The 18,710-nt window shown below is 40.8% G+C and overlaps 1 protein-coding gene across 2 annotated transcripts in view; it reads right to left on the reverse strand.

The window, feature by feature from the left end:
• The window catches only part of FMN1 (formin 1), a 409,376-nt gene that overhangs the window by 139,631 nt on the left and 251,035 nt on the right, over positions 1-18,710 (reverse strand). For both annotated transcript variants that reach the window (XM_007462518.1, XM_007462519.1), the window contains 4 exons: positions 16,610-16,739; positions 14,992-15,138; positions 13,847-13,906; positions 10,218-10,338 (listed from right to left, as the gene is read on the reverse strand). In XM_007462518.1, the coding sequence (XP_007462580.1) occupies positions 10,218-10,338; positions 13,847-13,906; positions 14,992-15,138; positions 16,610-16,739 (458 nt within the window). The remainder of the gene's footprint in view (positions 1-10,217; positions 10,339-13,846; positions 13,907-14,991; positions 15,139-16,609; positions 16,740-18,710) is intronic.

The following is an 18,710-nucleotide window of genomic DNA, read 5'->3' on the forward strand; positions in this document are numbered from 1 at the left end:
CCCCTCACACCCACCGTACATGAGCTGCCTCTCAACATAGCACTACCACAACTTGCTTAGGCCAGTACTTAGTGTTGCCATTATTATGACTTGGCAAAAACAACTCCAGCCCCAGCTGACATATGTCAATTTTGATTAGCCTGTCCTAAACGTCCCCCCACCCCCCGGCCCCTGCAAACTCCCTCACCTTCAGAATGAATGATTTTTTTCCCCTAATTTGCTGTTTTCTATGTACTTATTACTAAAGGAACGCCAAACTTGTTGCTAGCTGTGTAAATCTTGTCAAAACATTCAGATATAGCAGACGCATTAACTGTATATTCCTCAAGAAACTTCACCGTGATTCTTTTGATCTAATTAACCTGGAATGTTTGCTCTCCATGCCTGGCTGGCATCTTGGGCTCTCTGCCTATCCTGGAGGATCCCTTCACTTCTCTGTTGGATTTTCCATTTCCTGTCACGGTCGCATTCCTAATTCATGGTAATGCACATTCTCTAGTAGCATCCTGAAGATGGATGCATGGGAAATATGTTTTTCTTTTAGAATTTACATGTCTGAAAGTGTTTTTATTCTGCCCTCATATTGGATAGATAATTTGGTGAATATAAGATTCTGGATTGGGAATAATTTTCCATCAGAATTCTATTTTTAGCTTCTAGCATTGCCGTTGGAAAGTCTGAAGCCATTCTGCTCCCTGATTCTCTGAGTAATTTGTTCCCACATCCCACCCTCTACCTCCTCCCGTTCTAGAAGTGTGTAAGCTTTCTTTCTACCCTGATGATTCTGAAATGTTCATACAATGGTATGGATCTGTGCTAACATCTCTTTGGGCCTTTTAAAATTAGGAACTTGTATCCATCATTTTGGGAAATTTTCAAAAATGATTTCATTGATTTACTTATGAATATATATGAATGTTTATGGATATATATATATGGATTTATGTATAAATCTGTGGTGTGTATGAATATTGTGGTAAAAATTGGCTTGCTTCTCACCTTTCTCCACTCCTGGGTTAGAATTCAGCTGTCTTGTTTGGCTAATTCATTTACCACTTGTCCATCTACTTTTTTAGCTTCAGAAACTTTGTGGTTATGGTTTTCTCTCTCATTCTGTGCTCTTGAGTTTATGCTTTAAAAGAACTCTCTATACTATTATTTTAGTAATTTTCAAGAGGAACTGAATTCCAATGTGAGTGTTCAATCCAAATGAATGTTCAGCTGGCCATCTTTCCTCAGAATCCTCCAAAAGTTTTCCAGTCTTTCTTCGCTCCTTGCTACAGCCATATTGCCTATGGACCACGCTTAAATGAGTAATAAATATTCACTCTCATGATGAGATCTAGTTTTCTCTTTTTCTCTTAAAGAATATTATACTTATATGGAGAGAAAGCCATATGATAATGCTCGGTGGCAGAAGTCATTTATCCTGCAGAGTCGGGGCTGGTCCCAAACACAGAAGCAACAGTCTGCTTTGCTGCGTGAGTTGACAAGTCCTGGAAGTTCCCTCACCTTCTCATCTATGTCAGAACCCCGCTCCACGCAATGTCCACAAATGGAAGAGACAGTAATGGAGTCCAAAGCACACAGTACCTTGGGATGGCCCTGTAGTACCCTGCTATTCGTCTGGCTAACCACATCAGACTTGTCTGCTTATCTTCTAGGTCGTAAAGGGATAAAACATAGGCTAGGTAATTAACTGCCAAAGAGAAAGACAGAAAGTGTCAGAGGAACCGAAAGAGACTGAGAAACCAAAAGAGACTGACAGGGAGGAGACAGGAGGATAGAAATTACAAGAGGTAGATGAGTTGAGTGGTTATGAGTAGAGATAAGAAAAAGCCTAAATTCAAACTTCAAGCTTTGCCACTCCGATCATATTGTCAGTGCCTACAAACCGTAAAAGAAAGAATGGTACAGTGAAAAGGGTATAAGCTTTGTAATCAGATAAACCTGCTTCAGATCTCACTCTGTCATCAGTAGCAAAGCTGCTTTAACTTCCTTACTGTTAAAATGTAGGTAGGACTTACATCAAGGTAGTTTAAGAAACAGAAATGATGCAAGCAAATATGCTGGTATTTAGTAATGCCCATTAAATGGTAACTGTTGTCGTTAGTGATGGTGGAAATGGCCATGCACCATATCCTTGGACATGTTTACTGCACCTGTGTCCACGGTCCACCCTTGCAGGGAAAAGGACTTGATCACTGAGATTAATACTGCCAGCACATCACGGTAATAAAAAGTGAGCTAAAAACTAAAACTACAGTGAGGTACCACCTCACACCGGTCAGAGTGGCTATCATTAAGAAGTCTACAAATAACAAATGCTAGAGAAGGTGTGGATAAAAGGGAACCCCCAATGTAAATTGGGGCAGCCACTATGGAAAACAATATGGAGGTTTCTCAAAAAACTAAAAATAGAGTTGCCATACGATCCAGCAATCCCATTCCTGGGCATATATCTGGACAAAACTATAATTCGAAAAGATACATGCACCCCTATGTTCATAGCAGCACTCTTTACAATAGCCAAGACATGGAAGCAACCTAAATGTCCACCGACAGATGAACGGATGAAAAAAATGTGGTGCGTGTATATATATATACATATATACAATGGTATATTACTCAGCCATAAAAAGAATGAAATAACGCCATTTGTAGCAACACGGATGGACCCAGAGATTAATATAATAAGCGAAGTCAGTAAGAGAAAGACAAATACCATATGATATCACTCACATGTGGAATCTAAAATATGTCACAAATGAACATATCTATGAAACAGAAACAGACACACAGACATAGAGAACAGATCTGTGGTTGCCAAGGGGAAGGGGGAGGTGGGTGGGGAAGGGAAGGAAGGGTTGGGAGTTTGGGATTAGCAGAGGCAAACTATTATATATAGGATGGATAAAAAACAAGGCCCTACTGTATAGCACAGGGAACTATATTCAATATCCTGTGATAAACCACAATGGAAAAGAATATGAAAAAAAAAATATGTATAACTGAATGAATTTGTTGTACAGCAGAAATTAACACCACGTTGTAAATCAACTATACTTCAATAAAGTTTAAAAAAATAGCTAACTTTTAGTTGGTTTTATTATTGCTTTTAAATTCTGTACAGAAATGCCAAATAAGAGATGGGACACCAAGTTAAGTGTGAATTTGACATAAACAAGGAATATTTTTTTTTTTTTAGTATAAGCATGTCCTGTGCATTATTTAAAACACAGTTTTAAAAAGTCTTGTTTGTCTGAAATTCAGATTTAACTGGGCCTCCTGGATTTTATTTACTAGATCTGACAATGCTAAGGGCACCCCCATATAGCACGCACTGGGGGTGGAATGCTCCACTGACGGCCCCTTCCCCCCACTGCTTGGTACTTCCCAACTGTGTCTACTGCAAATTCAAAGGAATAGCCACTACGGGCCTTCTTTAAATGGTCTCTTTTGCTTCCTGAGGTAATATCACTAGGCCAACACTTTTCTTAAGTTCTGTTTGGGGCTCAACAGTACTGACTGACTAAATCTGCAGAAGGGCATACTTTCATCCAAGTGGTGGACAGATCCGGATCGGGGAGGCACCAACATGGCTGTGAGGGAGACAGTACAAGAGGACGGTGGCGTGGTGTGAACTTGCATTAAAGACCTGGGCAGTGGAGCCTGGACAGGACCCCTCCTCCTCCCCGCAGTGGAACAAACCTGAATACTCATTAGTAGATCAGCAACACCAGTTATTAGCATTTCTCCTCACTTCTCACAGTCAACTCTTGATTAACTACAGTAATAGGAAGCGGGAAGGATACCACACATAATCCCAAATCAAAAATTTAACAGAAAAGTGGTCAAGGGCAAGATGAAGTGCAAGTTCTGCTAACCAGCCCTCTGCCCTCCCTCCATCGCTGGAGATACCAACATTCCTGCAGGCAGCTTCCCTTCCCGATGCCATCGGCGCTCAGAGTCCCAAACCCGCCTCACCCTTCATCACCTCACTAATACTGTCGCATCAATGTATTTGTCCAGACACTTAATTTGTTCATTAAGTACCTAAAGAGGAGGACTGTTTCCACCTTGCAGAAGAAACAGTAGGTAGTCTACTGCTTATCATGCAGTTTCAAATAGGAAAGGTTTTCCAACATGTGAATAGCATAGCTGACTCATACTGATTAATGTGAAAACTAACACATTAATTTTTTAAAGACTCTCACTATCCCGTGACCTCGCTAATCTAGCAACCTACAGTTGAGAGTTGACTATAACTTATGTTTTTGAACCTAGTTTTAATTGTATGATTTCATATGCATATCCAAACCGTTGAACTATTGCTACCACACCAGTCCCTGCCCAGGGCCATGAGAAAGCACCACGTAAAAATGTTCTCATTTCCTGTTTTTATATGTGTAGGTGTATGGCTCCCTCCCTAATTCCTCCTCTTTCAGCTGATTATATTGGTATTGACTGTGTGCCTCTAAATAAGATAAATGTTAAGTTTTCTGTGGGCTTTTAGAAAGGAGTGGAGCTAAATGAATGAGTTCAGTCTGCCATCTTCATCTGGAAGACATACTGATTACAGTTTAAAAAAATCTACCAAAAAAAACCTCCCCTCTTTCTTGAACTGTTACTTTCATGTATGTATCTTGCAACTTAGATTTGAAGGTAGAATATTCAGGTACAAAAGAGGTTCATTTGGATCCTTCTGGGCTAATCTGGTCACTCCACTAAAATAAGGACGTGGGGACCGACTATGGCTAAAGAGGTGACGGGTGTACTTCAATGTCGAGTCAGAGATGTTACTACTATTCAAACTTACAATGAAGAGTTCAACGTTTATTGAATGCCGGGACTGTGCATTTCACATAGCATCTCATTTACAGAAGCCTTATAAGAGTTAACATTGCAGGATAAACATCTGAAGGATAAACGTTTATGGAGTGATAACAGATATCAAAAAAGTCAACAGAGACTCCTTGTCTTTCTAAAACTGTGTAAGTGTATTCCCAAATATTTCTAAACGGTACATAAGAAAGGACATGTTCGAATATATAGTCTTAAATATTTAGAGAAAAGAACATCATCAGAATTACCTTAAAACACACACACACACACACACACACATGCACATGCACACACACACACACACTCACTTGCATCTCTGCCAACATTCTCAAACAAGTTTGATTATCTCACACTGAGGGTTAACTACTGATTACATTTTCCCAATTCATATATGCAATAACCAGGCCAATAATGCATCATTTTCAAGGCAAGGTTTAGTACACAGCTAGCTGATTAAATATCCTACCCTTAATGATACGGGATACTAAATAAGTCTCATTAGCTACTAAGGGCGATTTATTTTAATCTTTTCACAACAGGCTGACTTCTCAACACCTATCTGAAGAGTTCCTGTGATTTCCAACCAAAAAATTCGGCTTTCCTACTTGGAAAGCCAGAAAGAATTTTTCATAATGAAATACAGTCTCAGGATCATGTTCTACAAATGTGGATTTGGGAGCAGTGATACCAGAGTAATTGTAACACTAAAGTTGTTCATTTTGGCTTTCAAGCATCAAGACACCAGAGAGAATGTGACCTATTCTACTGCATTTGTTTACGTGGATAACAAACCCAGTTAGGACAATGCAGCCAGGGAGTATGAAGAGAACTATTATAGGGCAAAGGCCATACCTATTCATCACATTTACTCCTACTAAGGTCACCCAGGAATGACCATTTAACCAACAACTGTGTTCTTGATATTAAAAAATCAATAGTAATATCAACATCCGTTCTTCTTAAACAATATTTTACAGAATGCATATTCTACAACAACATACTACTAAGTATATTCAGTGCAAGAAAAAAAGACAATGTTTCACGTTTTGAGAAATCCTGGTTTAAACAGGGTTAAACCGTTTCGTTGTTTTTTTACTACAGGACTTCCCAGAGCCTTTAATAAGCTCATATGCACTGTGTCCCTGTGATTTGTTTTTAGTATAGAGCATTTCCAGGTTTATCAGACTACAGACTCTTTTTTGAGAGAGCACCAATTCACATTTCATGCAATACTGGTGAGTGTCACTAGTTGGGAAATCCTACACCTACAGCCTCGGCAATGGGGTGCACGCGCGTGCATAACTGGTATTAACTGGCACAATCAGAAAGGATGCATTGCGCGGTGTGTTTGTTTCTTAGTGCTATTATGACAAATTACCACAGACTTAAATGGCTTAAAACAATACAGATATATTACCTCATAGTTCTGTATGTTAGAAGTCTGACATGGTTCTCATTGAGCTGAAATCAAGGTGTTGACAGGGCTGCATTCCCTTCTGGAGGCTCTAGGGAGAATCTGTTCCTTGCCTTTTCCAGTTTTAGAGGCTTCCAACATTCCTTGGTTCACTGCCCGCTTCCTCCATCTTCAAAGCCAGCAACACTGCATCTCTCTGATCATTCTACTGTACTATCTCCCGCTGACCACAGAGAAAGTCGTCAGCTTTCCAAGATTCATTTTCAAGATTTGTGTGATTAGATTAGGCCCACTTGGATACTCCAGGATAATTTCCCCATCTCAATGTCGGCAAAGTCCCTTTTTGCCATGTAAGGTAACATATTCACAGATTCCAGGGATCAGGGTTCGGACACCTTTGGGAGCCATTACTCTGCCTACCACACGTGAGTTGGTAAGATTACCTTCAAAGTTCTGGCTAGCAAACGAGGTCAAAGAATGAGAAAGAGAGCAGCTGTCACTGTTATTTTGCTCCCAGATATTACTTATATCATCAAAGCATCAAGGAAATCAAAATTATTGTCTGCTTAAGGGATGCAGAACAGTAAACAAGATATGGAACACATTCCTAAGCACCAAGGGCTCTGTTTGTAGCGCTCTGGAAATTAGGTTCTCCACAAACACAGCCAGCTGGTCCCTCAACAACATGGGCCTGATTCTACAAGGTGTCTGTTTTCCAGTAAAAGGTATATACCCCTAATCAGCTTTATTGAAGCTTTCCTTACGAAGGGACCGTGCATTCATTACCTCCTATGATGTTGGTGCTATAACTGCCCTATTTTACAGGTGAGACAATACTTTTTATGGTTATGTTACTCGACAAAATCTTGCTTGCTTTCACCAAACCGGTAGAAAGTACATATCTGACTCCAAAGCCTGAGTTCTTAATCCTGTGCAGTACTATTCGCTTTGATAATCCCTCTCTCTTAGGTCTCCCCACTCCCCATACCCCACACACAAACTAAGTTCTTTCCTAAGTCCCTATCTGATCTGAGGGTCTACATGTATGGGCTCTAGGCACGTGTGTGTGCACGCCCTTGCACTCATGCACACACATTCGCTAACTCTTTCTGTCATTTGCATCCTCACGAGGCTTTATGCCTTGAATAGGTATCTCTCTGTTGTGACCTCTGATCAGATACGGAGACTTCTGGGCCAGCAACAGGGCAAGTTGTGAGTACATGCCTTAGAGAGTCATATCTAGTTTCAAAATGAGGCTAGGTCACCATCTGTGAGGTAACTTGGCAGGTCACCTGAGCACCACGAACTGCAGCTTCCTCCTCTTGTAAGAGCTGTACAGCAATATCTGCTTCACAGGGTCATTGTAAGGATTTAAAGAGATGATCTGTGTAAAGCACCTGATAATAATCACGCAGTAAATTGTAGCAGATACAATTATCCTCAATTCCTTGCTATGTTTATCTACATAAAAGTGCCGTTGGAAGTTCTGGTCTCTAGGAAAGACGCTCATCGACAACCTCTACTGCTGTTAGTGACATCTATACAGCCAACAACCATCGTTTAATTCCCACCTGATTGTTAAGGTGTGGTCCTTGCTACCCCAAATGATTTTCTTTTAAAGGGCTATGCCTGCCTGGAGAACTAGGCCCTGAGCCTTCCTGAAATTTGCTAATCACATCTGGTTTAGCTTTAGACATTTTCTGGGGGTTTGCCAGCAGCCACGACACTTTAATGGCTACAATAAACCTCAAAGCCTCATCAAATCTTTGCTGTATGTGTGAAAATTATGTCCACTTCAATTAAACATTCCATCTCAGCTCACACCCAGGCCTTGTGGAAACGGAGCTGAAGACTGGACGGGGAAGTGAGATGAAACGGGCCGCCACGACTCTGGCCATCTCGCCAGATGGGATTTGGAAGGACAAGAAATTCATTAGAGAACCCACGGTCTGTATTTTCTTTAAATATTTACTAGGTACCTTTCATGTATTAAAAACATGGGCATCTCTAAAGATTAGCAGGGCATTTTTTTGTTTAAATATTCAATGTGTGTGGGACAGCGCCGGTTTCCTCATTTGCCTTGGTGGTACACTTCACGTCCTTGTGGTGACGTCCCACGCAAAGAAGAAAAATAACTGAGGTAGCGTTCAGTCTTCCTTCATAAGGCAGCTCCTCCAGCTTCAGAAAGTCTTGTATTTCCTTAAAATTGACTGGGGAAAGTGTCAGTTGAGTACTCGGAGATCCGGAATGACACCGTGGATCTCCCTAGAGAAAATAAGGTACATCCACTGCAGAGGTTTGGGGGCACCCCTGCCTCTACACGGCCCTTTGAATTCACTCTTCTTATCCCTTTGTTATTTATCATCAAACACACAGGGATATCAAAGGGAGTGGGCTGAGCCAGGATGCCTGACAAAGGCAGCCGTGGAGGGATGGCAGGCGAAGAGGAAAGATCCAACGTAGATCAGGTTTCTGCTCGAAAGACCATACGAGAGGGTCTCACAAGGAACAAAAGACGAGAGAGGATGGGCATTCAGGGATGGCGGCCAGGGACTGGACAAGCACAGGTCTTCTCTGCTACTGCAAAAGCCACCCTGAGGACTGGCCTGGCCCTAATTCTGCCACTGGAGAGGGGTAGAAAAAAACTGCTACGTGATGCTACTCCGCTTTCTTAGAATAAAAATCAAGCTCCGCAACTCAGTCAAGGATAAAACTGCCCCTTTTTGAGGAGAGGGAAAAGAATGATCAGGAGTCCACGTATCACATTCCTGAACGAAGCATTCATTTAAATTCACACTCTCGACCACATCGACAGGAGGGGGAAAAAAACCCGCATGTTCCTTTAAAAATAGTTTACAAGGTAAGAATATTCACTTGTAACCACTATCCTTATTTAAGCAAGTTCTATGCCCAAAGTAAAAATAAATGGCTCTCCCTGCCACCGGGAGCAGATCTTTCCCACTTTACTTCCATTTCCAAGCTGTCCTCTAAGACTTAGATTTCTGAGCACTCTTTCACAATAAACATTTTTAAAATGTTTATTTTATGTCTTAGTGTAAAAATATTCCTGGTGCAAGCTCTTCATTTCCTCAAGCTCTGCTTTTGGCGTGCTGGGCTCCATTTCCACATTAACACGCTCCCTAAATCCTCCACAGAGCTCTTCAATTGGACTTATACAAGCTCCAAGGCAAGTATTTATATTCTTGGACAAGGAGATGTCTCCACAGTGAAAACACAAGACTCTAGAAATGCCAAAGGAAAATTCCTGCCCGAGGGACATATTTTCACCTTTTAAAAAAGCCAAAAAGGGCTTGCAGCGTTTTGCTTTGGATAATTAAAAATGTACATTAAACTAAAACAGACTGTTTGCTACGGGTCTTACCATCATTATTAGACTCATATACATAAATGAAATATACAGGCACGTGTGTGTGTGTGTGTGTGTGCCACAGGGACAGCAAGAGTGAGAGACAGAAAGATAAGGCAGCACATAGTAAACTAGCTTAGAAAATGCAGTGCATGAGATTTTCTAATCAGACCCGATCTGCCTCTCGCTGGCTGTGCGAATATAGCTTCTCGAAGCCTCATTTTTCTCATCTATAAAACGGCGTTAGTGTAGTTCCTGCTTATTCGGGTCATTAGAAGAATTGTATGAGAACACAGTAAGAATTCAAAAAAAAGCGTTGTTATTATTTTTATTAAAATTATATCTATTACATGTTGGAAAATGTAGATATAACTATACATACATATATAGAACTAATTAACAGTAATGAAAGAGAGAGATGTGTAAATACACTGCCTCCAAATTGTGCACAGAGATGGAAAGTGTCCTGAGGTAGTGTACCATAACTGAACTCTCACCATTCCATTCCCCGAGCCACACAGAAACCATCCCCTTAAATCACTTTTAAAAATCCTATCTATTATCATAATAACAGAACAGCGTGCCTGTTACCTTCGAGTTGCCTCTGCAGTTTTCTCAAATCTTTTATAAGGTCTTCAAATTTGACTTGGGAGGCCAGAAAGAAATCTTGTGGTTCGGGCAGGGGGAAAACACTCTTTTCTGTTCCTGCTTCCTAGAATATATGGTAAACAAAAGTACATTATACTTCCCAATTGTCACTTTCAGTTGAAATTCCAAAGCATCTTTTTTTTCGGATGGTTGGATAAGAATGACAGCAATGCACCCCTGCTATTCCTAACTTTGGACTTGTTGCTTTGAAGTGCTTTCGTGTCTTTCACGCTATCATTTCGGTCTTATTGGCACTGAGGTTGGCTATGGCTATAGCTATGGCATGGGCTGGGCTCTATTTTGCCTCTTGAATCAAAGAGAAAATGGTCAGGTATGTCCTAATCTCAGAGCCTCTACTCCCATGGAAAAAAAAAATGGCACAGGAAGAACACCTCAAAGTACTTAAATTGAAAGTCCCTGTTGAGTTTCACACGGCAGCAATTAGATAACTCATCTTTGGGGTATGCCAAAGGGTGTGAATTGGAAGGTACTGGATAAGGCAGCACTGAGGTGGGAGAAACAATCACCATCGCTTAGGCTCTTACCTACCCTCCTCTGCAGCTTAAAGCTCGTGGGCACACGTGTGCGCGCGGGCGCGTGTGTATGTGATCAAATTCTTCACATATTTGTAAAGATTCTCTTAATGTTGTTTGGCTTATCTTAGCAGATATTTACGAGGGCATGGTTGGGTTGGGTTTTGACAAGCTCCACAACTATACCGAATAGAGGATCTCAGCTGAGAAACATCCAGAGGGACACAAACTGTAGGCACATTGCGAGACCAGCAGAGCCTCAACTGTCTTTTCCAGTCCAGCTTGCTTTCTCCCCGAGTCGTTTAATACAAGCTTTGTGTCTTGCATGTCTCAGGCCATCCTCGCTTATTCTTCTCTCCACACAGGCTACTTTGCCAGCTTTCCTTCACATTCCATCTTCCCTACTGCCATTAGGACTAATTCCAAACTCTAAAACTGCTTTACAAGGCACTTTCTGATCTGGCCTCCGTCTCCATCTCCAGCCTGATTTCTCCCTTCCCCTATCGCTAACTCCCTCTCCTAAACTTTCATAAAATAAAAGAACAGGCCACAGCCTCTTGCTTCTAGGCTTTTGTCTACAAAACTGTCCCTTTCAAAAACTCTTCCCCAGCCCCTCCTCACACCTCCTTGTTCACACTCCTCTTTCTAGTCTCAAAACAGATATCACTTCCCTAAAGACCCCCCCACCAAGCCTCAGGACCTGGGTGTTTCCAAGAGTCCCTGCTAATTCCTGTTATCACAGCAGTTTTCAACGTTAACTTAAAAATTGCCTTGTTAGCTTGTGTGTCTTCCCCACTAGACTATAAACATTTTGAAGGCAGGAACTGTGCCTTGTTCTCGGTCAAGTACACGCCATCTGGCCTACCAATAAAATCTGTTTGGCACCACTCACAGAGAGCTTATAAAACGCTATTCTGGGAAGTGTGCACCTTGGGCAGGAGTCATCTAACTTATCGTCCTGTTTTCTTGTGGTTTTGAGAATTCCCTGGACACTACCCACCTTCCTTTAAGACCTTTGGCCTCATTTGGGATGTTAGGAGAAGGCGGTTTTCCTCATTTGATCAGAACAACATTTTACGTGATTAGTGTAATATTTTTCATCTCCCTCTACTTATTTTACTGCTTTTTAAAAAACCATGGAAGCAGTACCCTCCTTTGAGCGCCAAGATGGAACAACATCTAAGATGCTTGTCACAAAACTCCACGGTAATCTATGGAAGGACTCATGCATATTTCTTTCTATTTTCCAAAACTTTTTATCAGATTCAGTCCTTGCTTCACTTTTTTTAAGCTAGAAAAAGAGAATATGCTACTGAGCAAATCGGCCTGGTCGTAGCTCTTGTGAAAGCTGCTCAATTGGAGTTCAAAAGACATGGCCCTAGAAGGGTTTCTTTGAACTTCACACAGACCTAGACTTGGACCAAAAACCAGGCAGGCATGAGTGGAAGGAAGCTTGGAGCAAGAGCCACCTTTCTTCCGCTAATTGCTCATCACCACTAACCACAAAAATCATCACTTATGCTCCTAAGAGGGAAGGGATCATTTACTAAATCACATAATTCTGTACTCTGGTTGAGTGAAATTCATTTTACACAGTGAAAACTGGGACAGCACCACACAAATGTTGACTTCTTATTTTTCCTAAACTGGACCATCCCGTGTTTGAAATTAATCTTACTTTAAGATTTCCCTCTGTGAAGTTGATTCCACTGGGTTCAGCTCTCTTCAGTAGGAGTCAAACTCCATCGGCAAATTTCATCCTTCCTACACAGTGCATCTGTGTAGGCAGGATGGTTGAGGCAGAGACTATGAGTAAATCTGCTTATGCCAGCCTCGAATTTGAACTGTCACCTCAAGATCCTTCGGGATAACTCTTCTGCCACCCTGGTACCTCCCTTCAGAACTCTGGGTGCACACATATTGCCTGAAGCTCAACACACCTACCCTGCTCTACCAGAAAATAGCTCTCGCCTCGTTGCACCTTGTTTGTTACAGATGCTACTTATTACATGCTTGTAATAAGTAATCTTGGATATTTACAGTACATTCAACTCAGCAAGTATTTATCAAGCACCTGCATTACAAACATGAAAAAAGAGACAACAGAGGGCTCTGGACCTCAAGGAGCAATGCCGGGAAGCTAGGTAATTGCTCAATGATATCTTTACACAGGGGAATAATAAACCTGGTGGTAGATACATTGACAACAGTTAGATAAACCCACCAGGAGGTTAGGAGAGATGACTAAAGACTTCATCAGTGCTTAGCTTGTCTTCTGCGTGAAACTGTAGGCCTTTTGAAAACGAGGCCCTGGAAGCTTTACTTTTCTTCCCTTGGTACCTAGGAAAAACTCTGCTTGTGTGGATAGTTAAGCGGGACTCCTGACAACATTTTCCTGAGACTTTTTCCATTTATTGACTGCTCGGTTTCTCAACAACTTACAATAGTACCTCTTTCTTCTCAAAGCTAGGACTCCTTGTTCTCGACTTAATGAGAAGGAATAAAACACAGACAACTGCGCTCAGGTGGGTTCTCACAGAAATTTTTATTTCTAATGGCCCAATGTAATCTAAGCAGGGAAGATGGATTTCAAATTCCACATCTTTAACTTGTTCACAGATGAATACTGCTGATAAAGTGTTGGGTATTACTGCATCTTAAGTTCGTAAATTTTGGTCTGCATCCCAGAATCTAGTTTCAAATATAACCAATTACTGAATGGATATGGGTTTCACAGAGACCCTCACAATCTGGTGAGAAGGCACTGAGATGACTGGGGGTCTCTTTGAAGCTTGTGTTATACAGTGGATTAAGAGTCAGTAGATTTGTGCCACTGAATAATGCTTCTCTTTACAAGAGTCAACTAAACTCTCTTGGCTCCAGTGTTCCCATCTGTAAACCAAGGAAGCTGGAGAGCTCTCAAATTCTATGTTGGGCTTGAAATTCATCCATCCATCCATCATCCAATTTCTGAATGCCAGCAATGTGCAGGAGCTGAAACCCCATTAGGGTAGTTTTCCACATAACGCTATTTCTTACCTGATCATAGTAACGCAGGTAATATTTCACAACATAGTCCACCAGATTAATCCCATTATCCTAGGTTTAAAAGAGAAGTTTAAATGAATATCATTCACATGAGACTCTGCCATATTAGATAGGCAAAGAGCTGAAATCTCACTCTGTAACCCTAATACTTTTAATTTGTGATACCTGGTCCTAATTCTGTTTGAGACTGTCCTCTTTCCTCCTTGTCCCATTCATTTTTATGGCATCTATACAAAGAAATGACACTACGCTCTTTCTTGGGGTGGGGGAACCCAAAGAGGTAATCCATAAGGCCTCTGAGGTAATGGCTAAGACAAGCACCAGCCAACCAAACGACTGTCTCAATACTTTCAGGCATAAAGCCAAGAAGGGAGGGGGTAGGGGAGTGCTAAAGGGAACCAGAGAGTAGAACAGAAGACCATCCCTCCCTTCCCACCCTTCAAAAAATGTGTGTTCTTACTGGCGTGAAAAACAATCAAGGCGGCTTAAAAGGAACACCCTGCCACTTTATGACCCTGGGACTCCAGGGGAGAGCAGGCCCTCCCACAAGGCAGCCTTTGTGTCTTGTTCACGTGGGTCTAATTCTAATTTGCCTGTGTGTTTCCCCTCCCTCCGCTCCCCCTGCCCCCCCAGGGGACGCCTAGATATGGGCTGGTTGTTTCTAAAGAGGTAGCTCTGCAGGGTGTGGAGCCAAGTGATAATCAGTCTCAGAGGGTCTGACAGTGGACCCCCAGCCCAATTGTTGTGGACCAGAGAATAATTCAAACGCTCAGCTCTCTTGGTGAGTCAGCATTGCTCTCCACTTAGGAGTGAGTAAATTACAAGTAGCTAACACCAAATTCAAGCAGACTCAAGCCTTGTGCTATGGCTAATACTGTACGCTATCTGCTTTATTCTCTCACGGCAGTTCAACATCTAACTGTGTGCTTTTGAGCAAATGAATGTTGGGGATTTTGTCATCAAAAGAAGATGAAACATGAAAAACCTGTCTTTGTTCAAGAGAAAGCAAACAATGTACTGTTAGGGGGAGGACAGAGATGAACGGAACCACCAGGAACACTTTTTTTGAAAATTGAAGGTATACAAGGAAAGTAATGACACATCACAGACCTTCGTTATGAAAAATAAATAAATACCCGACTTTTGACGTCCTTGAGTTTGGGCAGAATTTCTAAGCTATATCCATCTGCTTGTCCCCGAGTCCTATTTCCTCCATTCATATAGTTTCCAAAAGCCAGAATGAGAGCCAAAATATCCTTCACACTCTTCATTTGCAGCAAGCCCTGGGAAGGCAAACACCCATTATTACGCGGCTGAACTCCAAATGCACCTATGTTCATTCAACAACAAATATTCACTGAGCACTTGATAGGCTGTTTGCTGGCCTGTTACCAACTGGATTTATAGTTGGTGAAATGGAAAATACAGTTCACTAAGCCATAAGTGTCTTAAAAAACATGTTAACAGCCATCATTTTTGAATCCCTTCAATGAATTACAAACTGCGCATGTTCTAATACTGAATATTAAATATTAGTTTTTATATTTCTATTTGAGCCGGTTTTATTTTTTAAATACTTATTTTAAAGGATTTAGAAATTGAAAAAAGACAGTTGTTACAGTTAGGCTTTGTATTTGCTGGCTTTTAAGTAGGAAGGGGTTTAAGATCGTTTGAGGATCTGGTTTTGGACTATGTATCTATATAAACAGTGCAGTCAAATGTAGGGTAGATACAATAGCAAGCCTATACTTCCTTATCCCTGGAAATAGAATCCTCAGAGGTGAATGCAATCATGTATTTCAAGGTCATAGGCTATGTTTATTAAGTGTTTGCTGATTATTTGTCTATTAATTTCAAGCTGCTTGGGGTTCTCTTCAGCTCCCCATCTCATTTGTTTTTCCTCTCTCTCTCATTCTTTTGCTCCAAGTGCAAATTTTCAAATTGATACTTTTCCCCTTCTCTACAGTTTTAGTCGACTTTATTTTCCTTGATTTTAGGGTTAAAGAAAGCAAACCAAGTGCAGCCCTAGGACGACCTCTGCTCCTGCCTTGCAGGGCGTTATTAGAGGGTGTATATTATATACCTTGGTAATATTTATGTTTTCTTTAGTGAAATCTTTTATATTTTAGAAGGAAAAAACCCCATGCCTCCAGATAAGCCGCTAAACATTACAGTATTTGTGGAGGATCACCATGTGGTGAAGGACGTGCGTCATTGGGAGAAAAAGCCACGTTCAAGAATTTAACTTTATTACGAACCCCAGTGTGGTAAAGCCAACAAAAACTTATCGGCCCATCACTCATTATCATAATCATTGATTTCATTTATCAAGTCTCTAGAATATTTTTATTTTACTATGTAAACACATTTCAGATGATCCAATGCATTGGTCTAAGGCAAATCTCTTTTTGCAATCTAGAGAGTCAGAATGGAAAACACACTATACTATTTAGGTTGGTTTTAAGTGGCCAGAATGTACACTGGGAGGTATTTGGAATACGTGAGAAGAAATCTGTAAAAAGTGTCGTGGTTTTTCTCCCTCTTTCTCCTCTGTCAAGCTGCGTCTCCTTTCTTACTCACTCACCTGCACGCATGCTCACACGGGATAATCGTCACAGTTATACTCAGGAAAACATACAACCTTAAGTCCACAATATTTCTGCAGAGGGACTCGAGTTGATCTTTCCCAGTCCCCACTCCCTCCTTTACCCCCAAGGAGGGCAAAGCTGTCTTTGAGTTAGACAGCGAACATACCTCAGAAGCTCGTGTGATGATCTCTACCTTTCGGTGCACGGCAGTGATGCCCTCAGAAAAGACAGATCTGAAGATTATACACTGGGCACGTTCAGCAAAATTAGGGATCTGGGCTAACTCGTGTAAAAATCTGTAAAAATTAAGAATGAATCATCTGACTTCACATATAATCGCAAGGAAAATAAAAAGACAGCAGAAAGAGATTCGTCATGAGAGCGTTCCTTGTTTGACAATGTTAACTGAACAATTATAAAAGGCATCAAACAGGCAAGCTCAGGGGACTCCAAGGGTATGTGCTCTACTGTTGACAACAAAGCCGCTTTTAAAAATGGGTTTCCATATATCACCTCACAGCTGTCAGAATGGCTGTCATTAAAAAGAACACAAATAACAAATGCTGGAGAGGATGTGGAGAAAAGGGAACCCTCGTACACTGTTGGTGGGAACGTAAATGGGTGCAGCCACTGTGGAAAACAGTATAGAGGTTTCTCAAAAAAAAAAAACTAAATATAGAGCTACTATATGACCCAGCAACTCCACTCCAAAAAAAACCAAAACAAAATCCAAAAAGAACAAAAACACTCATTTGGAAAGATACATGCACCCCAACAGTCACAGCAGTACTATTTACAACTGCCAAGATATGGAAGCAACCTAAGCATTCATTGACAGATGAGTGGATAAAGAAGATGTGGTATATGGGTATATACATACACACACATACATATACACACACAATGGAATACTACTCAGCCATAAAAAAGAATGAAATTTTGCTATTTGCAGCAACATGGATGGACTTGGAGGGCATTAGGCTAAGTGAGATAAGCCAGACATAGACAAATACTGTATGATGCCACTTATATGTGGAAGCTAAAAAATACACCACAATAGTGAATATAACAAAAAAGAAGCAGACTCACAGATACAGAGAATTAGTGGTTACCAGTCGTGGCAGGAGGGGCCATATAAGGGTAGGGGAGTGGAAGGTACAAACTATTGGGTATAAGATAGGCTCAAAGATATATTTTACAACGCAGGGGATATAGCCAACATTTTGTAATACCTGTAAATGGAAAATAACCTTTAGAAACTGTATAAAAAATTTAAAAAATTAAAAAGAAATAAAATGGGTTTCTATAATGGTGAGCAAACATATGGTGTATAAATTAAGAACAGAAAGTTAATGCAAGTATACTGAACCATGTGAAGCTATCTGTCTCTTGCTACCCAAGTAAGACTAAACCGAAATGGAAAGCATTAATCTTAAGTGTTTGGGAAAAAATATATATGCACAATAGACTCCCTTGATAATGCAGCATTCTCTAATGGTGTATTAACACGGGCTAAGTAAGGGGAAGACTTGAGGCGAATGTCTATAGACAAGTGAAAAAATAATCTCTTTCTGAAGTTAGATTACTACTTTTTGTTGTTGTTGTTCAAACAATTATAATTAATCTATAATGATTCTATTCTGCAGGTATTTGTTTACTTTTCCACAACAACTTACCTACACAGACAGGACTTCATAGCTCCATGCTTGGAACAAAGGAGGCACTCATTAAGTGGGCACAATCTAAAGTTTCTTAAAAACTATGGCAAGACAGATCTTAAAAGCTAAAGTTGAGTACCGACCTACACACAGAAGTTCACTGTCTGAGCATCTGGGCACTGGTGCCCTTTGCAAAATTAAGTTGGGAGAGCTACATATCCTCTAGGCCAACCACCCGAGGTAGGGGTATACACTAAAATGGATGGAAAGAGTTGGACATGAATTCAGAAAAGGAGAGAATCCACTAAAAGCTTTTAAATCCATTTGGGGGATGAAATGATGATTAACTGATAGTTCTGAAAGTCTTGGTCAAACCATAACATCATTACCTTGACATTTTGTAACCTCTTACCAAGAATGCTTTTACCTAGGAACAAAGCTGGAGCCCCCTTCTTTCCATAACCAAAGAAATTTCCTTAGCTAATACTCTGTGCCTCTTTTAGGGACACTTGGGTTTTAATAAGATTCTAATAATCAGCTGTTTTTCTTATTTATCCTATAACCAGGTCATAATCCTTTTTTTTTTTTTTTTTTTTTTTTTTCCCTAAA

This window comes from Lipotes vexillifer, unplaced genomic scaffold, assembly GCF_000442215.2.
Source record: "Lipotes vexillifer unplaced genomic scaffold, Lipotes_vexillifer_v1.1 scaffold164, whole genome shotgun sequence".
Classification (NCBI taxonomy): domain Eukaryota; kingdom Metazoa; phylum Chordata; class Mammalia; order Artiodactyla; family Lipotidae; genus Lipotes; species Lipotes vexillifer.